This window comes from Larimichthys crocea, chromosome X, assembly GCF_000972845.2.
Source record: "Larimichthys crocea isolate SSNF chromosome X, L_crocea_2.0, whole genome shotgun sequence".
Taxonomy (NCBI): domain Eukaryota; kingdom Metazoa; phylum Chordata; class Actinopteri; family Sciaenidae; genus Larimichthys; species Larimichthys crocea.
The window spans coordinates 14,881,693-14,901,588 of record NC_040020.1 but is presented as its reverse complement, the minus strand read 5'-3'; the positions used below and the strand labels follow the sequence as shown (position 1 = coordinate 14,901,588).

The 19,896-nt window shown below is 39.8% G+C and overlaps 1 protein-coding gene across 4 annotated transcripts in view; it reads left to right on the top strand.

The window, feature by feature from the left end:
- The window catches only part of slc6a9 (solute carrier family 6 member 9), a 62,593-nt gene extending 48,198 nt beyond the window's left edge, over nt 1–14,395 (top strand). For all 4 annotated transcript variants that reach the window (XM_027283537.1, XM_027283536.1, XM_027283535.1 and 1 more), the window contains 11 exons: nt 2,029–2,160; nt 3,192–3,450; nt 5,387–5,519; nt 6,126–6,260; nt 6,363–6,466; nt 8,008–8,245; nt 9,301–9,435; nt 9,533–9,632; nt 10,497–10,597; nt 11,287–11,457; nt 12,346–14,395. In XM_027283537.1, coding sequence (XP_027139338.1) covers nt 2,029–2,160; nt 3,192–3,450; nt 5,387–5,519; nt 6,126–6,260; nt 6,363–6,466; nt 8,008–8,245; nt 9,301–9,435; nt 9,533–9,632; nt 10,497–10,597; nt 11,287–11,457; nt 12,346–12,588 — 1,751 coding nt within the window. In that variant the 3' untranslated portion in view covers nt 12,589–14,395. The remainder of the gene's footprint in view (nt 1–2,028; nt 2,161–3,191; nt 3,451–5,386; nt 5,520–6,125; nt 6,261–6,362; nt 6,467–8,007; nt 8,246–9,300; nt 9,436–9,532; nt 9,633–10,496; nt 10,598–11,286; nt 11,458–12,345) is intronic.
- Nucleotides 14,396–19,896: the final 5,501 nt, after the last annotated feature.

The following is a 19,896-nucleotide window of genomic DNA, read 5'->3' as shown; positions in this document are numbered from 1 at the left end:
AATTCCCATTAATTCCCATTTAATTACATTTTCACAATTCCCATGGAAAGTTTTCAGTTTAGAATATTTCCAAAATTCCACAGCTTAACTTCCCATGGAAAGTTGATGGAAATTTGCCAAAAATTTACCAGAAATTGTCCACCCCTTTACAACCCTACTATTGCTGGCTAATGGCACATCACAAAAAATGAGTATGGTTTAAGTACAATAAAAACTTAAAGTACATAAAAATAAGGAGGTTTAAGTACAATAAAAACTTAAAGTACATAAAAATAAGGATCATAAATACAAACATGTCATTCATTCACGGCCACCTGAGGATGGTTACAGAACAAGTCAGTCTCCATAAGACGCAATGATAAAATGTCACACCTTACAGCAGAAATAAACATGTTTACAGCCTGGTACAAAAAAAACGTCTTTACAGCTAATTTCTCTGTACATGACAACTGTACTATAGAACTCACCTGTTCAAATTATATTTAGGCTTAAAGTTATAATTAACAGCATGGCCACTTTGAGTGACAGGTGGGTGTCATTTGGGTGACATTTTTAGGACTGCGAAGAAGATCATGTTCAAAACTGTACACAGGAACAATGGCAGCAGTTTATCAGTATAAACTTGTTTTTTGTTTTTTTTTAGAAAAAAATGTGTGTGAGTTAGTTGTAGTTTAGAATGGGATGGGTCATTGTGAAAAGAGGTTATTTAATTTAACTTAATTTGGTCCTTTTGTCTATACAATATTGGCTTAGTAATTTGTAATTTGAAGTATATTGTGATTATAGCTAGTAACCATATTCCATATTAGCACACCTCTCTCTCATCTGCCTGATTTAACCTTTAATTTCAGCTCTGATGTCAGAGCTCACACTTTATGTGCATAACTTCAGTCCAAAGCATCTTTAAACATGGAGTCTGGCTTTGCATAACTACATTATTGTTTATTGGGGTGTGAATGCTGTTAAAATGTGTGTGAGTGAGTAGAACGCACCCAGCTGCTGCTTGCTGCGTCCGCTGTGTGAGAGCATGATGAGAACAAACCATGGTCGGGTTCTGCTGCTGTCAGTTTGTTTTAGAGACGTCCTGTAAATGAAATGTTTGATATAAGAGAATAAAAAAACAAAATATAAAATGCTAGTAAAAGTAAAGAGGGTGGTGGTTAGCTTGGTCAACGTCCTGTAACACAGACCTTTTCTTAGCATCTGTCCCACATCAGTTCTTATGTTTACACTGCAAATATTTGGATTAGTGTTATGCATGCAGAGGACCTGCATTCCCATACAAGGATTTGGTATATGTAGGCCATACATTAGAACACACACAGCTGTGAATAGTGTGGAGCAGACAGGAGAGCTGAGCTTCACCAGCAATTTGCATGGAGCGATAAGGTTCCGATATTGTGCAGTATCAGCTGGTTGAACCGACCTAGTTCGCATACAGACATTCATATGAAAGCATACACACACACACACACACACACACACATGCAGACATTCCCTATAGATGACTGTCTGGTTCCTGGTCCAGTCTGAACCACCAGAGAGTTGCTGCATCACTGAACAAACTCAGTTACACATTCAGTGACCTCTCTGCTCACTCGGGGGAGCTTATTATGACAGATGAGGTTTATGTTTTCGTTTTTGGTGTATAATTTCTTCTCTTTTTGCACATTTCAATATTCTGCAAATATTTATAGATTTCTTCTGATTACGTGACCGAACTTATGTACTAACTGACATGACCGTTAGAAAGCAGAGATCATATCTTTTTAAGGACCAGCTGTGCATGATTTATTATCTTTGTTATTAACTATGTCTTTGCTAGGTTTCTATGTTTTTGTCTGGGAAACCTGTCCTCGCATCAACAGTAAAAAAGCACCACAGTTACACAAATTAGACTTCTCAGAATACCATTTTCTTTTGTGTGACTTACTCCATGTGTTCATGCCTCTGACCAAACTTTGAGTCTTCTTAGAACACAGTCCAAGACTAAGACTGAGTGCCTGCCCTCTTGCTTCTCCCCTTCAGGTGCCTTCATGTTACCATACTTCATCATGCTGGTGTTCTGCGGCATCCCCCTCTTCTTTCTTGAGCTGTCCTTCGGCCAGTTTGCCAGCCAGGGATGTCTGGGAGTATGGAAGATCAGCCCTATGTTCAAAGGTTAGTGTCAGTGTGTTTGTGTGCTTTGTATAAATCACATGCAAACATCTTTTTTTGGGAAAAATTTTTTTTCTAAAAGATCAAATTGTTGGGCATTTGATTTGAGGTATAGGGTAAGGGGTAGCATGAGTGTATGTGTGTTTGTGTAGCACAAAAAAATCTGAATCTTTGCCATCACCCAGCTTTAAAACTCAGCTGTTAGAAGTGAGTTCATATATACATAATTAAAGGTAAACTGTGTAGAAATTGGTATTTTTGTAGTGCAGTACTACTGTGGTATTATGGACAGCTGTATACACTTGGTGTGGTGGTGTGACCTAGTGCCATAAAACGTTACATCAGTGGTTCTTAACCTTGTTGGAGGTACCGAACCCCACCAGTTTCATATGCTCATTCACCGAACCCTTCTTTAGTAAAAAATAAAATATGATTTTTTTTACTGGTGCACAAAATGAACCGTGCATTAACATCACCTTGTTCAAATAACAAAACCAACACAGTGCATGAACTCACAACAACTTACCTCAGTGTGACTTCTGCTGTTGCCTTTGAGAGACCAGTTCAGATATGCGTGGCTTTACCTTGGCAAGTGCCAGTCTCATATCATTTTCACAGCAAAGTCTGTTCCTTTTCTTAGTTTTTATGTCCAGCATCCTCAAAAAACGATTGCTCACAAAGATATGTTGTAACAAATGGTATAAAAAATTCCAGGGCTGAGGCTCCACCGAACCCCTGAGACCGACTCACTGAACCCCTAGGGTTCAATCGAACCCAGGTTAAGAACCACTGCGTTACATACTTCTCATGGGTGATTGTACCCAGAACGCAAAGTTTCATAGTGCAAGAACACACACACATCAATGTAACACAATGTTGCCCTAAGGGTTGTGAGTTCCAAACCGAAAGAAGGTTAGTGCCTCCATCCTAAGGAAGCAGCCGCTAGCATGATGGTGACCCACCACAGTCAAGCTGTCATTTGCAAGTTCTAATGTTTTTCTTCTGTTGGTTCTCTCCCTGTCTTCTTCTCTCAGGTGTGGGCTATGGCATGATGGTGGTGTCCACCTACATTGGGATCTATTACAATGTGGTCATTTGCATTGCCTTCTACTACTTTTTCATGTCCATGACAAACTTGCTGCCGTGGACCTACTGCAACAACCCCTGGAACACGCCGGACTGCAGCGGTGTGGTGGGAAACAGCCTGGCTAATGTTACCACAAGCCTGGTAGCGGGGGTTTCCGAGGTAGTCAATCGCACTAAGAGGACCAGCCCCAGTGAGGAGTACTGGAAGTAAGTCTTTGAGTACTGATCACCAAAGACAAGATACAGGAGAAAGGTCAAAGGAGTATCAACATCATAGTTTTAGTAGTAGTGGATATGTTTGATAGTACAGTGCCAGTACAGTACAGCCAAGTTGTGCAAGTAACTCCTTTTCACTCACTTTTGAAGGCCTATCATACTTGACACAGAGGTTAGAATTGACTTGCACCTGTAAGATAAGCTTGCATAAAACATGTTGCCTTGTTTGCAGAAAGCATTCAAATATTTGGACTAGATTTAATGAAGTACAGTGTAAAAGCAGCGCATGCAGGACGTTTTCCCAGGTTGCCATTGTAGTCTTTGTTGTAGTCTTTGGGTTCTATTTTAATGCTGAAATCTCAAAGTACTTAACAAATCAGCATTAGGTCATGTGTATAAGGTCTGTGAGGGAGTATCCAAGTGCACCTGCTGTACATGTTCATATATAGTACGTACAGCTGGAAGATTTTACACTGTCTCTGCCTCAGGTTGTCACACCTGAACCAGATGAGTACAGAGCTGCTGTACCAACCAATTGAATGTGCCAGTAGCACAGATGTTTCTGTGATATTTCTGCAGAAGCCTGGTGTTGGTCGCACTTGACTTAATCAAGCTACCCACAGTGGGTTATCATGTATAATTGCTCTGCATTTTAGATTTTAAAGGCATATCCATCCTGCTGCTTTTGGCTGTTTAGAAGAATTTAATCAACTGGAGACGGAGGCTTTCCACAGTGTGGCAGCAGCTGATATCATGTTCCAAATTACCCATTAATCTTCAGCTCAGTACAAACAGCTTGCATACTACTGCATACTAGTTGGAGAGTGTTTAATTAAAAGTGTTTTGTCCAGTATTATTTCTTAGTTGCTGCACATTTTTATTAAGTATTTAGCTTGCTGTCTCAAAGAATGACCAAACCATCAATGTGACGATCTGAGAATAGTCCTGTTCCTTGTCAAAGATCCATAGTTTGTTTTCATCATTTTTCATCATGTCTTCTCCAAAATATCACACCTTTGAGTCGTGCTGTCAGTACCCATATTGCACCTGTCCTTCCACCTTTGTGCCTTATGTGATGCATAGGGCATGAAAACAGTGAGTGGACACGAGTACATTTCAAGGTCAGGACATAATTTTTGTCATTGCACTGCTCTTATGTGAGCTGTTGCTTTATCACTTTACTACCAAGCACAAAGAAATCATTTCATTTCCAGTAAGGAACATGCAGCTTTTTTGCTGAGCTTGTTGTTCTTTGGTCAAATCCGGTACAGATTAAACAAGCAGCGTGAAGAGGGATCTTTGTTTGACTAATGCTGGCCAGCAGCTTATTCTGTTTTTTTTTCTTTTTATGTTTTCATGCTTGACTTAACTGTTATTGCTAGCTATTATGCATTTGTACCATTATTCAATCTCTAATCCTGATTACAGCCAACTGCTGTAAAATCATTAGATCTATGATTGTTAGGGCATGAACTCGTCCTTCTTTCTCTGTTTATACTGACAATACTGTGATCATTTATAAATCAGAATATGCATAAGTTGTATAATCTACAGAATGAATAATTATCCTCAGTGTTGCATGCATAAAGATAGAGCCATTCAGTATAACTTTCATTTTAAATAACAACAATGTTTAAGGAATCCAATGCAACATTTTTGTGACACATTCACTCTGGTCTGGATCGCATTTCCAGTTTTCATAAGCCACATATTTATTGTTTCTACTTTTAATTCCAAATTAGTAAAGTAGCAAAATAAAGTGAAAATGTAATGATACTATAAAGAAGACCAATGTCATGTGGGTGCCTTTGGTCATGCCTGTAAGGTACACTTTTTAGTTTTTTCCAGTACTGACAGGTGTATGGTTTATTGTTTGCTGGCACTGATGTCAACTTTTCTGTGTTGGCTTTTCTCCTCTCTTTCTCAGACACTATGTTTTGAACATCTCTGATGATATTGGAAACTTTGGAGAGGTCCGTCTCCCTATCCTGGGCTGCCTCGCTGTGTCCTGGCTTGTTGTCTTCCTCTGTCTCATCAGGGGTGTTAAATCCTCTGGAAAGGTCAGCCTCATTCTCTCATTTCTAAAGAAAAACCCTTAAATAAGGAGGGTCGGATTCAAAGTATCAAAGTTTAAGTTGAATTTATTGTTCTTGTACAAGAAGAGCGTTTCACAGTGCAACACACTAAAGGGGTTACAGAGAAAAAGGCTCCCTGAGGAGCTCTGACAGTTGGTTCTTATACATTTTCCTAAATATGGGCTGTCTCAACCCCTGTAAATTGTTAACAGACAATTTGCATATATAGCATCTAAACGTTTATAACATATCCCCTCATCAGTACCCAGCATATCCCCAATCTAGATGTCACCTCTCTGACCTGTCTCTGACCCTCGTTCTGTTCTGGAATCACTCTATTTATACATTAACCTGAACTTTACCTTACCCTGCCAGTCTCAGGAAAACAGCAATAAAGAGAAGTGTCCTCAAGACATGAAATAAATAGGAACAAACGTCGTATAATTTAAATAATCTTAATAGCTGTGTAACTCTCTCTCTCACACACACACACACACACATGCATACTCACACATAGAGGTTTAATAAATCAGACTTCTACTAGCTTCAACTTATTTCACAACCTCAGATTATTTGTGGGTGTGTGTCCAGGTGGTGTACTTCACAGCCACGTTCCCCTATGTTGTTCTGACCATCCTGTTTATCCGCGGCATCACCCTGGATGGAGCCATCAACGGCATCATGTACTACCTGACTCCACAGTGGCAGAAGGTCCTTGATGCAAAGGTATTCACACACATAAAAACACAGATGGGTAAGTTGAAAATAGAATTTGTTCCTCTTTTTTTTTTACTGCTTCTGACTGTATCTGTGTTTTTGTATTTGTAGGTGTGGGGAGATGCAGCATCACAGATCTTCTACTCCCTGGGATGTGCCTGGGGGGGTCTTATTACCATGGCTTCCTATAACAAATTCCACAACAACTGTTTCAGGTTGGTACCCCAGATGATGGCTGAAAAACAAACATTAAAGGAATAGTTCAGCATTTTGGGAAATATGCTTTTTTGCTTTCTTCCATATCTGTACGGTAAATCCAGGAGATGCTGAGCTTAGCTTAGCATAAAGACAGTTATCCAGGCTCTGTCCTAAGGTGACAAAAATCCAGCCACAGGCAACTTCAAGGCTACAGGTCTAAAAAGAGAAGGGGGAGAAGGTGAGATAAGGTAGGACAGGAAGGGGGGGACAGAGATAATGAGAAGAGGCTGGTCGCACTGTGCTTGAACGCCGGGGGATCAAGCAAGAAGTTGAGGAGGAGGTAGAGATGAAGGAAGGAGAACAGAGGAGGAGATAAGAAGAAGGAAAGATGTCATTTCTTCCACCGAGTTTGTCCACACATGCTGACGGGGGTTGGGGCGGGGGGGTGTGTGCTGCTGAAGATATAATTTGTTCATCTGCTACGAGCTTGAGGTTGTACTATCTGCACACACAGCTGTACGGCAGCCTAATCAGCTTGTGTTCTGCAGCTCTGTCCCTGTGGAGTCGCTCTCTGCGCTCCTGTAACACCACCAATTGGTGCACATGCAGAAGTGCAGTGAGCATAGGACTAAGCCGGTACCTGATTGGGTGGTTTGTGAGGAGCTGAGAAAGGGACTGGCATCAAAGTCATCAAAGACATCCTCTGTGATAACTCTTAACAGGAAATGTGAGGAAACAAAGCACCGTGCGACCACACAATTCCCTTATTGAGCCAGAGCACACTCAAAAGTCCAAGTCAGAGTGAGTGAGGGAGAGTGAAGATGAAACAGCTGCTTCTCAGAACAGGGACAGCAAAACTACAAAGGAAATAAAGGAAGCACCGCACAGTGATTTGCTGCCTTTAATAGTACAAACGGACTAATGAGTCGACACTATTGTGGCTTCATCTCTCCGAGAGAGTAAACTCAGCTCAGATCTGATCTAATGTTTAAATCTCAAACTGAACTTAAATCTAAATATTAATGAAAACATGATCAGTAGTCCTCCTCCTCCAAATTTAAATCATTTTTTTAGCTATTATTATAAGCTGCACACTTTTCTGAAAGCACAAACAAGTCGTAGCTATATTTGTATTTCCAAAGCACTTTACCTGTCCTTGAGGAAAAATCACAGCAATCCCAGTGCACTTTACCAACCACAGATAGTTTGTCAACATGTAAAGGAGCATTTGCAATGCACTTCGGTGTTACTTCATGTGCCTGTAACCTTGTGGCCCTTGTGTTATTCTTGAAAGCTTCTCCCTGATCAACATGAGTATTGTACCTCATTTGTATTCCACTTTGGAAAAATTTGCCAAATGCATAAATGCAAAATATGAAGTATTTGGTCTCCAAAGGCATCTGATTTGTAGGTATAGGTAGAGTAGAGATATAGTTTGACATCAACACTCTTTCTATAGTAGTTCCTGTGCTGTAAACCTAAATATGATTTATGATGCGTAATTGCCAGATGATAGTAAAAGGATTGCTTAATGTCTCTCCTCTTCCCTTTCATACAGAGACAGCATCATCATCAGTATAACCAACTGTGCGACCAGCGTGTATGCCGGCTTTGTCATTTTCTCCATCCTGGGCTTCATGGCTCACAACCTGAACGTCCCTGTGTCAGAGGTGGCCGACCACGGTCCAGGCCTGGCCTTTGTGGCCTACCCAGAAGCCCTTACTCTTCTCCCCATCTCGCCACTTTGGTCACTGCTCTTCTTCTTTATGCTGATCCTTCTGGGACTGGGGACTCAGGTGAGGCTACAATTATGAATAACTTGTGTTATATTATAAATCATGTGTGATGAGTGTGAGATTGTTTTTTTCATTTTAAAATGTTAAATGCTCATGTCGATCATTCAGAATTTGATCCTGGAGCAGTTTGGCTTCCCTTTTACAGGCATGCGTTATAATTGGATGAAACATGTCTATAACACATGCTTCAGACATTCTTCATCTGTTGAGAGAGTGTACCTTTTCTTGTTTGGAACTGGACTTTTGGCAAATAATTCCTTACTTTATTTCGACTTTACATGCCACAATGTTCAGCCTGCCAGATGTCTATTTTAAAAAAAGATGCACAATCTATAGTTATATGTGCAGTACACTGTCCACAGAACAAATGAATGAGAACTGACGTGAATTACATTAGCAACCCAAGATTAGACCAGATCTAGATTCAGATCTGTTTATAGTTTGTAAAGACTTACATGGCATTTATGGTCTATGGTAGCAGACTCTATACAGCTTAAGTTAATCTGGTATGAGTTATCAAAGAGACTGACTCACCAAGCACCACCAGCACAGTGCTCGTAGCATTCAGGCATTAGCACTTAGCTTGAAGCTCCACTTTGCCTCAGTACAGCCTCAAAGGGCTGCTGGCATAGCTATAGTTTCTTGTTATAATGTATTTGCCCGTCTTTTTATTCTTGATCATCCACTTAAGTGCCTTTAAATGGAATTTGAATGCCACGAACTGCACACTCCACACTACACTACAAAATAGTGAAATGTGTAGTGGAAGTATGTTTGCTCATAGGAAATACTTAAATAAAATCTCACCAACAATTGTAAATATATTGGACATTTAATGTCAAACAGGAACTTTTTCCTCCTATAATTCTTCCTTTCAACTTTAAATGATGTTATTAGCCTCACCTCATCATCACTGAGCAATGGCTGTTAATGTAAAAAAACTTTTCAATCATAAGTGTATCATAAGTGACTGTGGAAGCCCTGCTGAGCAGCAACTGTCCAATCTCATCTCTGATTTAACTGAATCCATCAACCTTTTGTCCCCATTCTTGTAGTTCTGTCTTCTGGAGACACTGGTGACGGCCATCGTCGATGAGATCGGTACAGATTGGATTATCAGGAACAAAACCGTAGTCACACTGTCAGTGGCAGTAGCTGGATTTTTACTGGGCGTGCCACTAACAACACGGGTAAGTCCCAAACAAGTGCATATAAATTCTTTGAACACAACTTGTTTCCTCTCCATGGAGACTCGGTTTTGACTGATTTTCTGTTTTCTGTTTGCAGGCAGGAATCTATTGGTTGCTACTGATGGACAACTATGCCGCTAGCTTCTCTTTGGTCATTATCTCTTGCATAATGTGCATCTGCGTCATGTATGTTTATGGTAAGGAGGACAATAGACTGACTATCCTGATAGATGATGCTGAACTGTATATTTTTCTCATGGGAATTTTAAGACCCTCACATTTTGATAAGGAAAACACATTCTAGGACATACTATCACGCAAACGGCTCATAGACATGCAAATGTGGAGAGATGGTGGAGTAATGGGCAGCCACACATAGCGGCACCCTGGGAGCAGTTAGGATTCGGTACCTTGCTCAAGGGCATCTGGGCAGTGTCCAGGAGGTGAACTGGCACCTCTCCAGCTACCAGTCCACCCACCGTACAGCGGTGATAAGTGGGGCTGGTATTATCTTGAACATAACACACAACTGTTATATACAGTCTCTGTCCATTAAATTAGATTTCATTATGCATTAGATGTGGTAACTGTGAAATTCCTTCGATTTATGTTATTGTGGCATGAAAGCAGTCTGACTGGTGATTTATTTCCCCAGCTATTAAAGTCACAGTTCACTCTATAAGGGTGATTAATCAGTCTCTAAATTAAAAATTTGTGTCGCATACGGAGCGCTTAGTTTTGCATAAATCCATCAGTCAGAATGAAATGATTTTTAAAAACAATTCAGCCAATCGGAGTCCCTGCTGCTACAGTATGTCACCAACTTTAGTAGAGATAGATGAGAAGGATAAAGAAAATGATATGAATACCTGTCTGTTGGAGGATGAAAACTCTGTAATGAGGCACATTTAGCCCCAGAAATAAAAACTACTTTACACGGTCATCAGGGAGCATTTTAAATGGATTAATGTGGATTGTATATACAAAAATGTCAGACGAGCAATATGAAGCTTTAATATTCACATTGGATTTCCGTGGATAACCTTCTGTTTTTCTCACAGGTCACAGGAACTACTTTAGAGATGTTGAGATGATGCTGGGTTTCCCTCCTCCTCTCTTCTTCAAAGTGTGCTGGAGATTCATCTCCCCTATCATTATCTCTGTGAGTTAACACACACGGATACAAACACAGCTGCTGATCTGTAGCGATTCAATCAAACATAACTTTGTTGCAGTCATAAATCGTCTTGTCTCTGAAACATTAACATGTTTGGACATTTAGTTGTTTAAAAAAAAAAAAAACGACGTGTTGACGTAGCGACCTGAAGGAATGTAGTTCTAAACTTTCTGTGTCGCTGACACATTGTTAAGGACCTGACCTACATTTGAGCTGCCGTCAACACTAATCTGTTTGGCTGCTGTTGGCTTTGTTTCCAATATAAACCTCTAAAAGCAAATCTTTCTGACTGGGAAATGGACACATGCAGCTGCTATCAATGGTATTTTCCAAACAGGCAGCAGTATTAGTCCGCTAAGCTGCTGGGCCAACCAAGAAATTCATTGTTGTGGATTATTGGTTTCAGGATTTCAGACACTTTTGTTCTCTCTTTCATTTCACTGATTGATGCCCTGCTCTCCAGGCCCTCTCCTAGAAATGTGACTAACATCACAATTGTCGGGAACATGTTTTTAAATGTTTTGTTTTCATGTCCCCCTTTCTATAGTATTTTATATTTTCTATCTCCTCTCTGTACTTTTCTTGTCTGTATTGGTCCTGAAGACACTTTTCCAAACGCCGGCTCTAAATGATAAAATCCTTATTCATTCACTGTCTCTCTTCTGCCCTTGTAGTTCATCCTGATCTTCACAGTGATCCAGTACAAGCCCATCACCTACAATGACTATGTGTATCCCCGCTGGTCTCTGGCAATCGGCTTCGCCATGGCTCTGTCCTCAGTGGTCTGCATACCCATCTATGCCCTCTACAAGATCTCAAGGTCCCCAGGAGCCACCTTCAGAGAGGTACAGCACCTACAGCTGTTTTTCCTAATAGAATCAGAAGCAATTGAAATATTTGAAGAGCAACTGCTTAAGAGTCTTCCATGTACCACCTCAGAAAGTATTATGACAATCGATAAAGTACAGCAGTGTAGGCTGACTCTATTCAGCTCACACAGGAAACAAGTTTATTTCTAATAAGAAGATTATGTTTTGTTGGCTGTTGTTGAATCTGGAACAGAATTCAAGAATCAGAGCTTGGTGTAAAAGGGGTACTTCTGATGAGTTTGAGCTACGACTGCAGTGTTTTTGACCTGTTTTACCTCTACTGGCTGTCTTGATGTCAGATTTTCATTTTCATTCGAAATGTTGTAGTAATTGGATTGTATACTATGTTTATTGTTCATTCATTCATTGTATGTTAACACTGAAAGTAGCTGACTAACAGCTGAAGAGTAAAGAGCTGAAAGCAGATGAACCGTCAGTTGATGAGCAAGCAACGAAGGCCGTGTCATTCAAAGAGAAGGAGATGAAAGCAGTTGAAATGTCAGTTGAAATCGAAGGACAGGAGTCACTGAAAGTGTGACGGCTGTGAATAGACGAAGTGTCAGTTGGTGTGTAAGCAGTGACAGCAGTTGAAATATCAGCTGTCAGTCAAAGTGTAAGAGATGAAAGCAGTTAACTTCCATCCAAGTGAAAATGTCAGTTCAACTGAAAAACAATGAAAACTGTTTAAAGTTGATGTTCAGAGACTGAAAGCAATTTAAATATTATTCAGCGAATGCAAGTTTAACTCTAACATTCCTGCATTGGTAATTTTAGACCCGCCATGCCTTCAAAGAGATGTATGAGGAGTCAGTTTCCCTCCTTTCTGCTCTGACTGATGTGCCCCTCTTTCTCTTTCTATGTCAGCGGTTGAAGAACGCCTGCAAGGCGCATCCAAAGTGGGGTCCTGCCCTGCGGGAGCACCGGACAGGCCGCTACGCCCCCATGGCCTCCGAAGACACTGTGGAAGCTCGTCCATTCAAGGAGAAGGAGGAGCTGAAGGAAGAGCTGAAGGAGGAGGAGAAGGAGAGGAAGGATGAGATCAGCCTCACCATCCAGGGAAGCAACGGCTCCACCAACACACACAACAACCCCAACCCTAGCGCATAGACGGCACCGTGCTCTGTCAGCGCTACCGGGCGTGGGCCCCTCGTGCTCCACCATCTCCTCCTTCTCTTCCTCCCTTCTCCTCCATCCTCACCCCACTTTCCCACAGTCCTCTGTGGGGGAGATCCCATTCACTGGAGACCTTTACATATTGTAAGGGCTTATTATATCTATCCTAACCTCTTCTATCTGTCAGTGTGTTGTCTCTAGATAAACGAAGAAGAAGAAAAAAAATGAAAGGAAGAAAAAATTGAGTCATCATCCAAAAGATTTGTGTGTATGTTAGTGTGTGTGTGTGGGTGGGTTGTCAAGTTGTTACACATAATTTAATAATGCAGTTTGTTTTTCCTTTCCTTTTTTGTAAAACGTGTATATGTCATCTTCATATGCAGTTAGAGGTACAGTAGATTGTGATGCTGCATGTGTTTGTTTTGTGCATGCAGCAACATAGAGACACACACTGTTTTCCTTTATTCTCTTAGCTGGGTCTGTTCGGGATTGGCGACTTTCTAGCAGCAGTGATTTGACAGCTGGAGACTCGTTGTTTTGTGATGCGACACACTGTGGTGCTGTAACAAAGAGGAGCTGGGTGAACTGTGCCTGTACTGGCCATTTACAGTTTGATGATGCTGAAAGATGGAAATAGGCTCAATTCTATGGCCAGAAAAAGAGGTGGATACACTCATTCACACTCATGCACTCACACTATTGTACATTTTACAGCACACAGTGACCTCAACCATAGTTTATCTCAGCTTAAGACTAAGCCTGTTGTTTTTTATGCTGCTTCTTCTTTTAAAAAAAAAAAAAAAATCTACAGAGCACAAGTATTTAACAAACACCCGAGATGGCGACTGACACTTAGGACTGATTTTTCTGTAGAACTTTCCTCCATTTTTAACTTTTTTTTTCCACTAAAGCTGCTTAAACTCAATAGAGGAATATCAGTGAACTGTACTGTATTCTGCCTCTGCATTCACACACACACACACACACACACACACACACACACACACACACACACACACACAAAACATTTGTTTCCATTTTTTTTTGACAGAAGAGAGCCCAGTAGCCATTTCTCAGGGTCCAAGTGAAGTTAAACGTTGTGGTTTATTGTTGTTCCTTGCCTGTGGAAACCTTTTCTCCACTAAGGTTGCCTGTTAAGATTATAGGGACTGAAACCACCTAACTTTCCCCGCTGTCGAAACAAAAACAAACACCTACACACACACCTACACACACACACACACACACACACGCACAAAACAGGTGGATGCAACACTGTATGTCGAAGTGCCATCTCTTCTTAAGTCTTCCAGGCATTCTTTTTGAGTGAAATGCATCTTGGGATGTGGTCTATGAAGGAGGATCCGGGCTAGAGGAGGTAGCTAGTGAAAGGATCAGGCGGCGTTGTAATAGTCTGTGTCTCCCGTGGGTTGTAGCAATCTGCCCCCGTTTTGTTACCAAAAACATTACCTGAGTTACCTGAGTCCTGCACATGTTTTTGGTAACATATATACTGTATATCTCAGAGAGACTGCTACGGCTTCTCTTACAGTCAGTGGAACCTTTAATGTATTTACAGGCATTTATTTTTAAAGCTCTGAGCCAAGCTGCGCTTAGACAGACAGAAAGCGGCAAGATGCAGCTTGTTTCCAGAAGAAAAATCAGTGAATAATGTAGTTTTAAATGTAGCTGTATAGTATTGTTCACTCAGTAGAAGTCTCCTTTTTACCTCTCATTATTGTAAAGTAACTTAGTAAATAATTATAAAGACAGCATATGTTTATTTTGTACAAAAAAAAAACAAAAAAAACTACAGAATCATAATTAACCATGTTTACCATTCCTCGTTTGCGACCTGATTTGTTTCTGTTTTGTTTGATAGGACAGAGAGGGGTCTCTTTAGCATGCAGGGTTGGGTTTCTGATTGGACACCATCCAGGACTACTTTGTAGTAGTGTGATGGCAGGAAGTTAATGGCAGTCTAAATACAGAACAAACCCATGAAAAGTGTTTTGTCGTTTCGTCATCTAGACAGCCGTGTGAAGATCACATGCTCCTTTGTCTTTTCATCCTAAGATTCTTTGTTTGTTTTTTGGACGCCTGCTCAGGTGGTAGTGAGATGCTTTTTGCTTCACAGGCAGGGAGGATTTTTAGGATAGCGTCAAGTCTGGCTGTAATGTTTCTTCATTTTCTTTGTTTGCGAGCTGTCAAACCATCAATAAAATCAAAAATATTTGGAGAACTAGAGGGCTATGACACCAGTATGAGCATGGAACATATTCACAAAATAGCATGGCCTGTATCCCAGTTTTTAAAAGTCTGTTCTTATCAGGCTTTTCAACAGATGCTGAAGCACAATTTAAGAAAAACATCTGTACATTCGTGCTTCTTTTTCACCATTAGTCCCAAGAGGATAGAGATTTTGACATGACGGTGCAGTTGCTCCTTTAATCCACAAGATGGAGTGATGCTGACACTCAGGGTAGTAAAGCCACAGCAGAGGTGTAACTGAACTAAATACGAAAGCCCAACAGACACAAGACTTCCTGTGGCTGTAACAATGAAAGGTAGTGATGATAAGCACAGTGAGTTTTCTGAAACAAGCACACATTTCTACCCAGGTTTATTACAGGTAGCTTCTCAGATTACACAAATGTATACTGGTTGTCCCCATTGGTGGAGATTTGTAGCTTTGGTAGTCAGCGGTTTGTTCTGGTCACATCATACATGACTTATTGTGTAGTAGCGTTTACTTTTAATTCATTTAATGCAAAATCAGGTGCTCTATGAAACATTATCATATGTATTATCATAATACAATATCACCATCTACTAAAAAAACGAAATAAAATGCATTGAGTAGAAATTTCCAATCTAAGGAATGTTACACATTTCTAAATGAGGTTTTATTTCCTGAAAACGGTAAATATGAATTATTATTCTCAGTGTACATTGGGACAGCTTGTAGTTTAGACTGTTTCCCATTTTGTGATTGCCTGTCTCGTGTGTTCATGCTGTAATAAGTGAAGCTTAGCCACCATGTCACCATGCTATTACTCTATATATCCCAGCCCTCACCATCTCTGCTGGCCCCACAACTCTTCCTCCCTTTGTACAGTAATGTAAAAAATATATAATCGGACTGTGTGTATGTGTGTGTTTACCTTTGATTTTATTCCTGGGGTGGGTGCGTATGTTTTTGGGGGGACGAGGGAGGGTATTGTTTGATTCTGTTTTTGATTTGTCATTTTACTTGTAGAGTAATGTAGACAGTGTCAGGTGTACTGTGTACTGTGTGTAGTGGATTAGCGCTTACTGCTGAGCCTGCATGTAGAGCAGGCGTAGTGTCAGTTTTGATGTCAATGTACCTCTAACCTATCGGAACTAGCCAAGTCCTATTCTGCTAATAATATACAGTCTATCTTTTAAGAAAAAAAAATACATTTTGTACTAAAAGAAGAGAAAGAGAACTACATATTTTATCTTCAGATTTTAATCATTGTTTATCCATGTTCAATGACATTTTTTTTTTCATGTTGTATTCATAAAGAAAAAAAAAAATAAGATAAAGCCAGTTAATATTAAAAGCATTTCCAAACAAAAAGCTTTGGATTGAAACTTGAACTACAAAAGAATGGTTAGTTTGTGGTGGATGGCGGCTGCAGCTACATGACGATGCTTTTTTATTAAAAACGGTATCGCATGAACTTAAAGTTATATTTTACACAGTGCAGTGTCAACAGTCGTACATCGCTGTTTACCTTCAATATTCCCTCTAACCCAAACAGTATGACTTTTTGTGTAGTTGATACGAAGAAAATCAGCAAAATCAAAACACCAAAACCTTCAACCAAGATTGAATTAGCATCAGGACCCTTTGACTCACATCTCCATTCTTGCGCAGGCTCAGATGCATAACAAACACATAAAGATTCTGTGTTATGTAGACATTTTAGGCAATTATATGATATATAAGTATCAGACAAGGGTGCAGTTACTATTCTATTTTGATTTATTTCTTTTCTTAGTCAAGTAAACCTTCAATTTTCTGGTTACCAAAAAAAGAGAAAGATCCATTTGGTCCTCCAGGAATGATAAAAAAAACTCAGACAATTAAAATAGTTGATAATTGACCCATGTATTCAAATACTAATATAGTATTGCCTACTATCATCATACACTAAGGTGGCTGTGCAGAAAGTCACTGATGTTGAAGAACGTGAACTACGTGACGGTTCAGACCATTTTTATACACAAATTAACAGCACAACTTCTCTACTGTACTGGAAACAAAACTGTGATTTTACCTTCTTTCTGTGGTTCTCTGTAAATTACAGAACATTACCTCTTGAATTTCCTACTACTGCTCATATAAGCATAATCTCATGTTTCAGCACTTTAAAGAAATCATTCATTTTTTTTACAAGCAACAGGAAAAAAAATCTATAATTAGAATAATAACCTACACTTCCATTTTGAAAAAAAGGAAACAAGTGCAGTGAAAATAAAATTGTTGTTTTGTTTTTTTTCTCAAGTTGTCTGGCTGAAAGAAACTGTCCCAAGTGTCAGTGGACAGATGATGTGTTGTTGCTATGCCAATGTAAATTGTTTCATGGGAGGAGTGGAGAGGAAAAGCACAAGTGAGAAAAGAGAACACAGTTCTTCTGGTATTCTCTATCATATCTATCTGTCTATCTATCTAACCATGTCTGTACTTCTTGTTCTTCAACCTTTAGGGCCAAAATTCATTGAAATGTCTTAGTCCTGTCAGCTGTATATCGTAAAACTGTTGAATTACAAAATGGTAAATAAAATCTATTTTAAAGATCACTGCGATGCCGTGTTCTTTTGATCTTTAATGATGGTTATTAATATTCATATGCCTTAATGCCACTCAAAATACATAATTATTATCATTTTAGATTATACATTTGATAGATATTTAGTATTTTACATGTAACTCAAGTGTATGCTTTCTTTACTAGTTAAGTTATCCTTAATTTTTGGATTATTAAAGGCATTAAATAACTTGTGTAAGAACTTCTTACTATTCAATTTTATTTTATTTATATAGCGCCAAATCATACCAGATGGCATCTCATTACACTTTTCATATAGAGCAAGTCTAGACCTTGCTTGTTATAATATTATTTACAGAGACCCAACAATTCCCACCATGAGCAAACACTTGGTGACAGTGGCAAGGAAAAACTTCCTACATACCAACAGTATAGAGATGTTGGTGTTTGTATATGTATAGTGTTAGTATGGAAAAAGACTATGAAAAACATGTCAAACAACATGGACAAAGTATGGGAATGACATAACCAACATTGTCCATAATTCTCTATTATGTACAAGTGATTTCAGACCTTTTGTGCCCACTTAAAGTGAGACTGCACCAGTGAAAGGAGGAAAAACACAATCTTGTTCCTACAAATTAAAAGTTGAATTAATCAGAAATAATACACACACAGCGCTATTCAGCCTGGTCTGGTATGACAACTCGTTTATAGTAGCTAATGATAACTAAGTTAGCACACTTTTGACACACTGTAGCTGTGTAACTGATCACTGAGTCAGTTTGCTGATTGTTTAACTAAGATGTGAACATGCACACTTCCCCCTGAGGGATATTAATTATTTCTTTCTTGTGGTGCTGTTTGAGCCACTCTCATTCTGGTGATCCAATGATTCGAAAGCAACTGACTTCTTGCTAAATGGAGGGAAACTACCACGTTAACCAGTATCTGGTCTCAGTGTCCACTGTTCAGCAACAGTTGCATAGTCTAAGTTTAAAGTGATCTTTAAAAGAAATGGTTCAAAGCACCGACTGGGTGAAATAAAAATCCTTTAATATTGCAGAGCTGACACCCACGCATTCAGCTGGAAGCATTCATCAGCATCAAGACATGATACAAAGACAAATGTGCCAAAAGAAAGGCACAGATATCACACAAAGGAGATCAATAAGAAATCATTGTGAAGCACGCCCAATGAAGACTGCCTATATGTGTTCACAATAAACTGTACAAAAATCAGGTATTAAATGCTCAGAAAGACTGAACACAAAGACACAACAAAAGAAAACTCTAAAGAAAGCTGTTTGACACCTTGTCATATTTCAAATTGGAACCAAAAGCTTGGTGGGAATAAAGGCAGCAAAAAGGTAACGGTATAATAGTGTGCACATACACTACACACACTACCTCGCCTCCCTCCAGGACATTTACAGGACACGTCTGGCCCGCAAAGCACTCAGCATTGCGGGCGACCCCACCCATTCCAACCACCGTTTCTTCAGCCTTCTGCCTTCCGGCAGGCAAGAGCCAGCAGACTGAGAGACAGTTTGATCCACCAGGCCATCAGGATGCTGAACTCCCTCCCAGCACTTTTAATATTGTACTATATTTATATCGCTGTTTGCACCAGGGATAAGAGGGAAACACAATCTCAATTCTCTGTATGTCCTGTACATATGGCAGCACTGATAGTAAAGTTGACTTGACTTGACTAGAAGGTGCAAATATTTATTCTAACCCATAATACAACAGTGTGGAAGGAAACGTACGGATGGTTTAGTTATTCTTAGAGCCTTCTGTCTCTGTTAGGGACTGTTTGATAAACTGTTTTTACAATAAGGAAAATTATCAGGTGTAGCAGCTGTGACTTACCCAAACTCTAACCTCAATGCATTACTCAGTGTCCTTAATTTGGGCTGACTATTAAACACATGTGTGCAGTGGGTGCTGAGTGGTGCTCAATTAAAGGTTCCAGGTGTCACCAAAACCATTATTTATCATCTAGGAACCATAAATCATCACAGCAGATTTCATATATAATCTGGCTTTAGTTGGTTTTCAGAATACTTTGAAAACTAAAGTCAAGTCAGGGAAGAAGTTCAACCTGATGATCGTGAAAGACAGGAAGGTCAGTCAAGACCTGACAGTATGGTCCTTGATGCACTATCAAGTGGAATCAGAAGAGGGCAGCATGACTGTGGATATAAAGACCACCAGACTATTTTATAGGCACAGCTACTCCTGCCAAGCCATTTTATCACCAGGTCATAACATCCATCACGGGTGCCACCAGGTTACAGGATTAAGCAACATAATGAACACAGCTATTTGTCAAAGGCTTGTTAAGTGTGAGCACAACGCACACAACACTTCGTATTCTCAGTGTTGGCTTTCTGTTTTTCCAGTTACATAAGTCTGATATCAGGCATCCCATCAGCTATCACACTCCTGTTTGTGGAAGATAGGAAATAACAAGACGCAGAGAATCACCGCTTAAAAT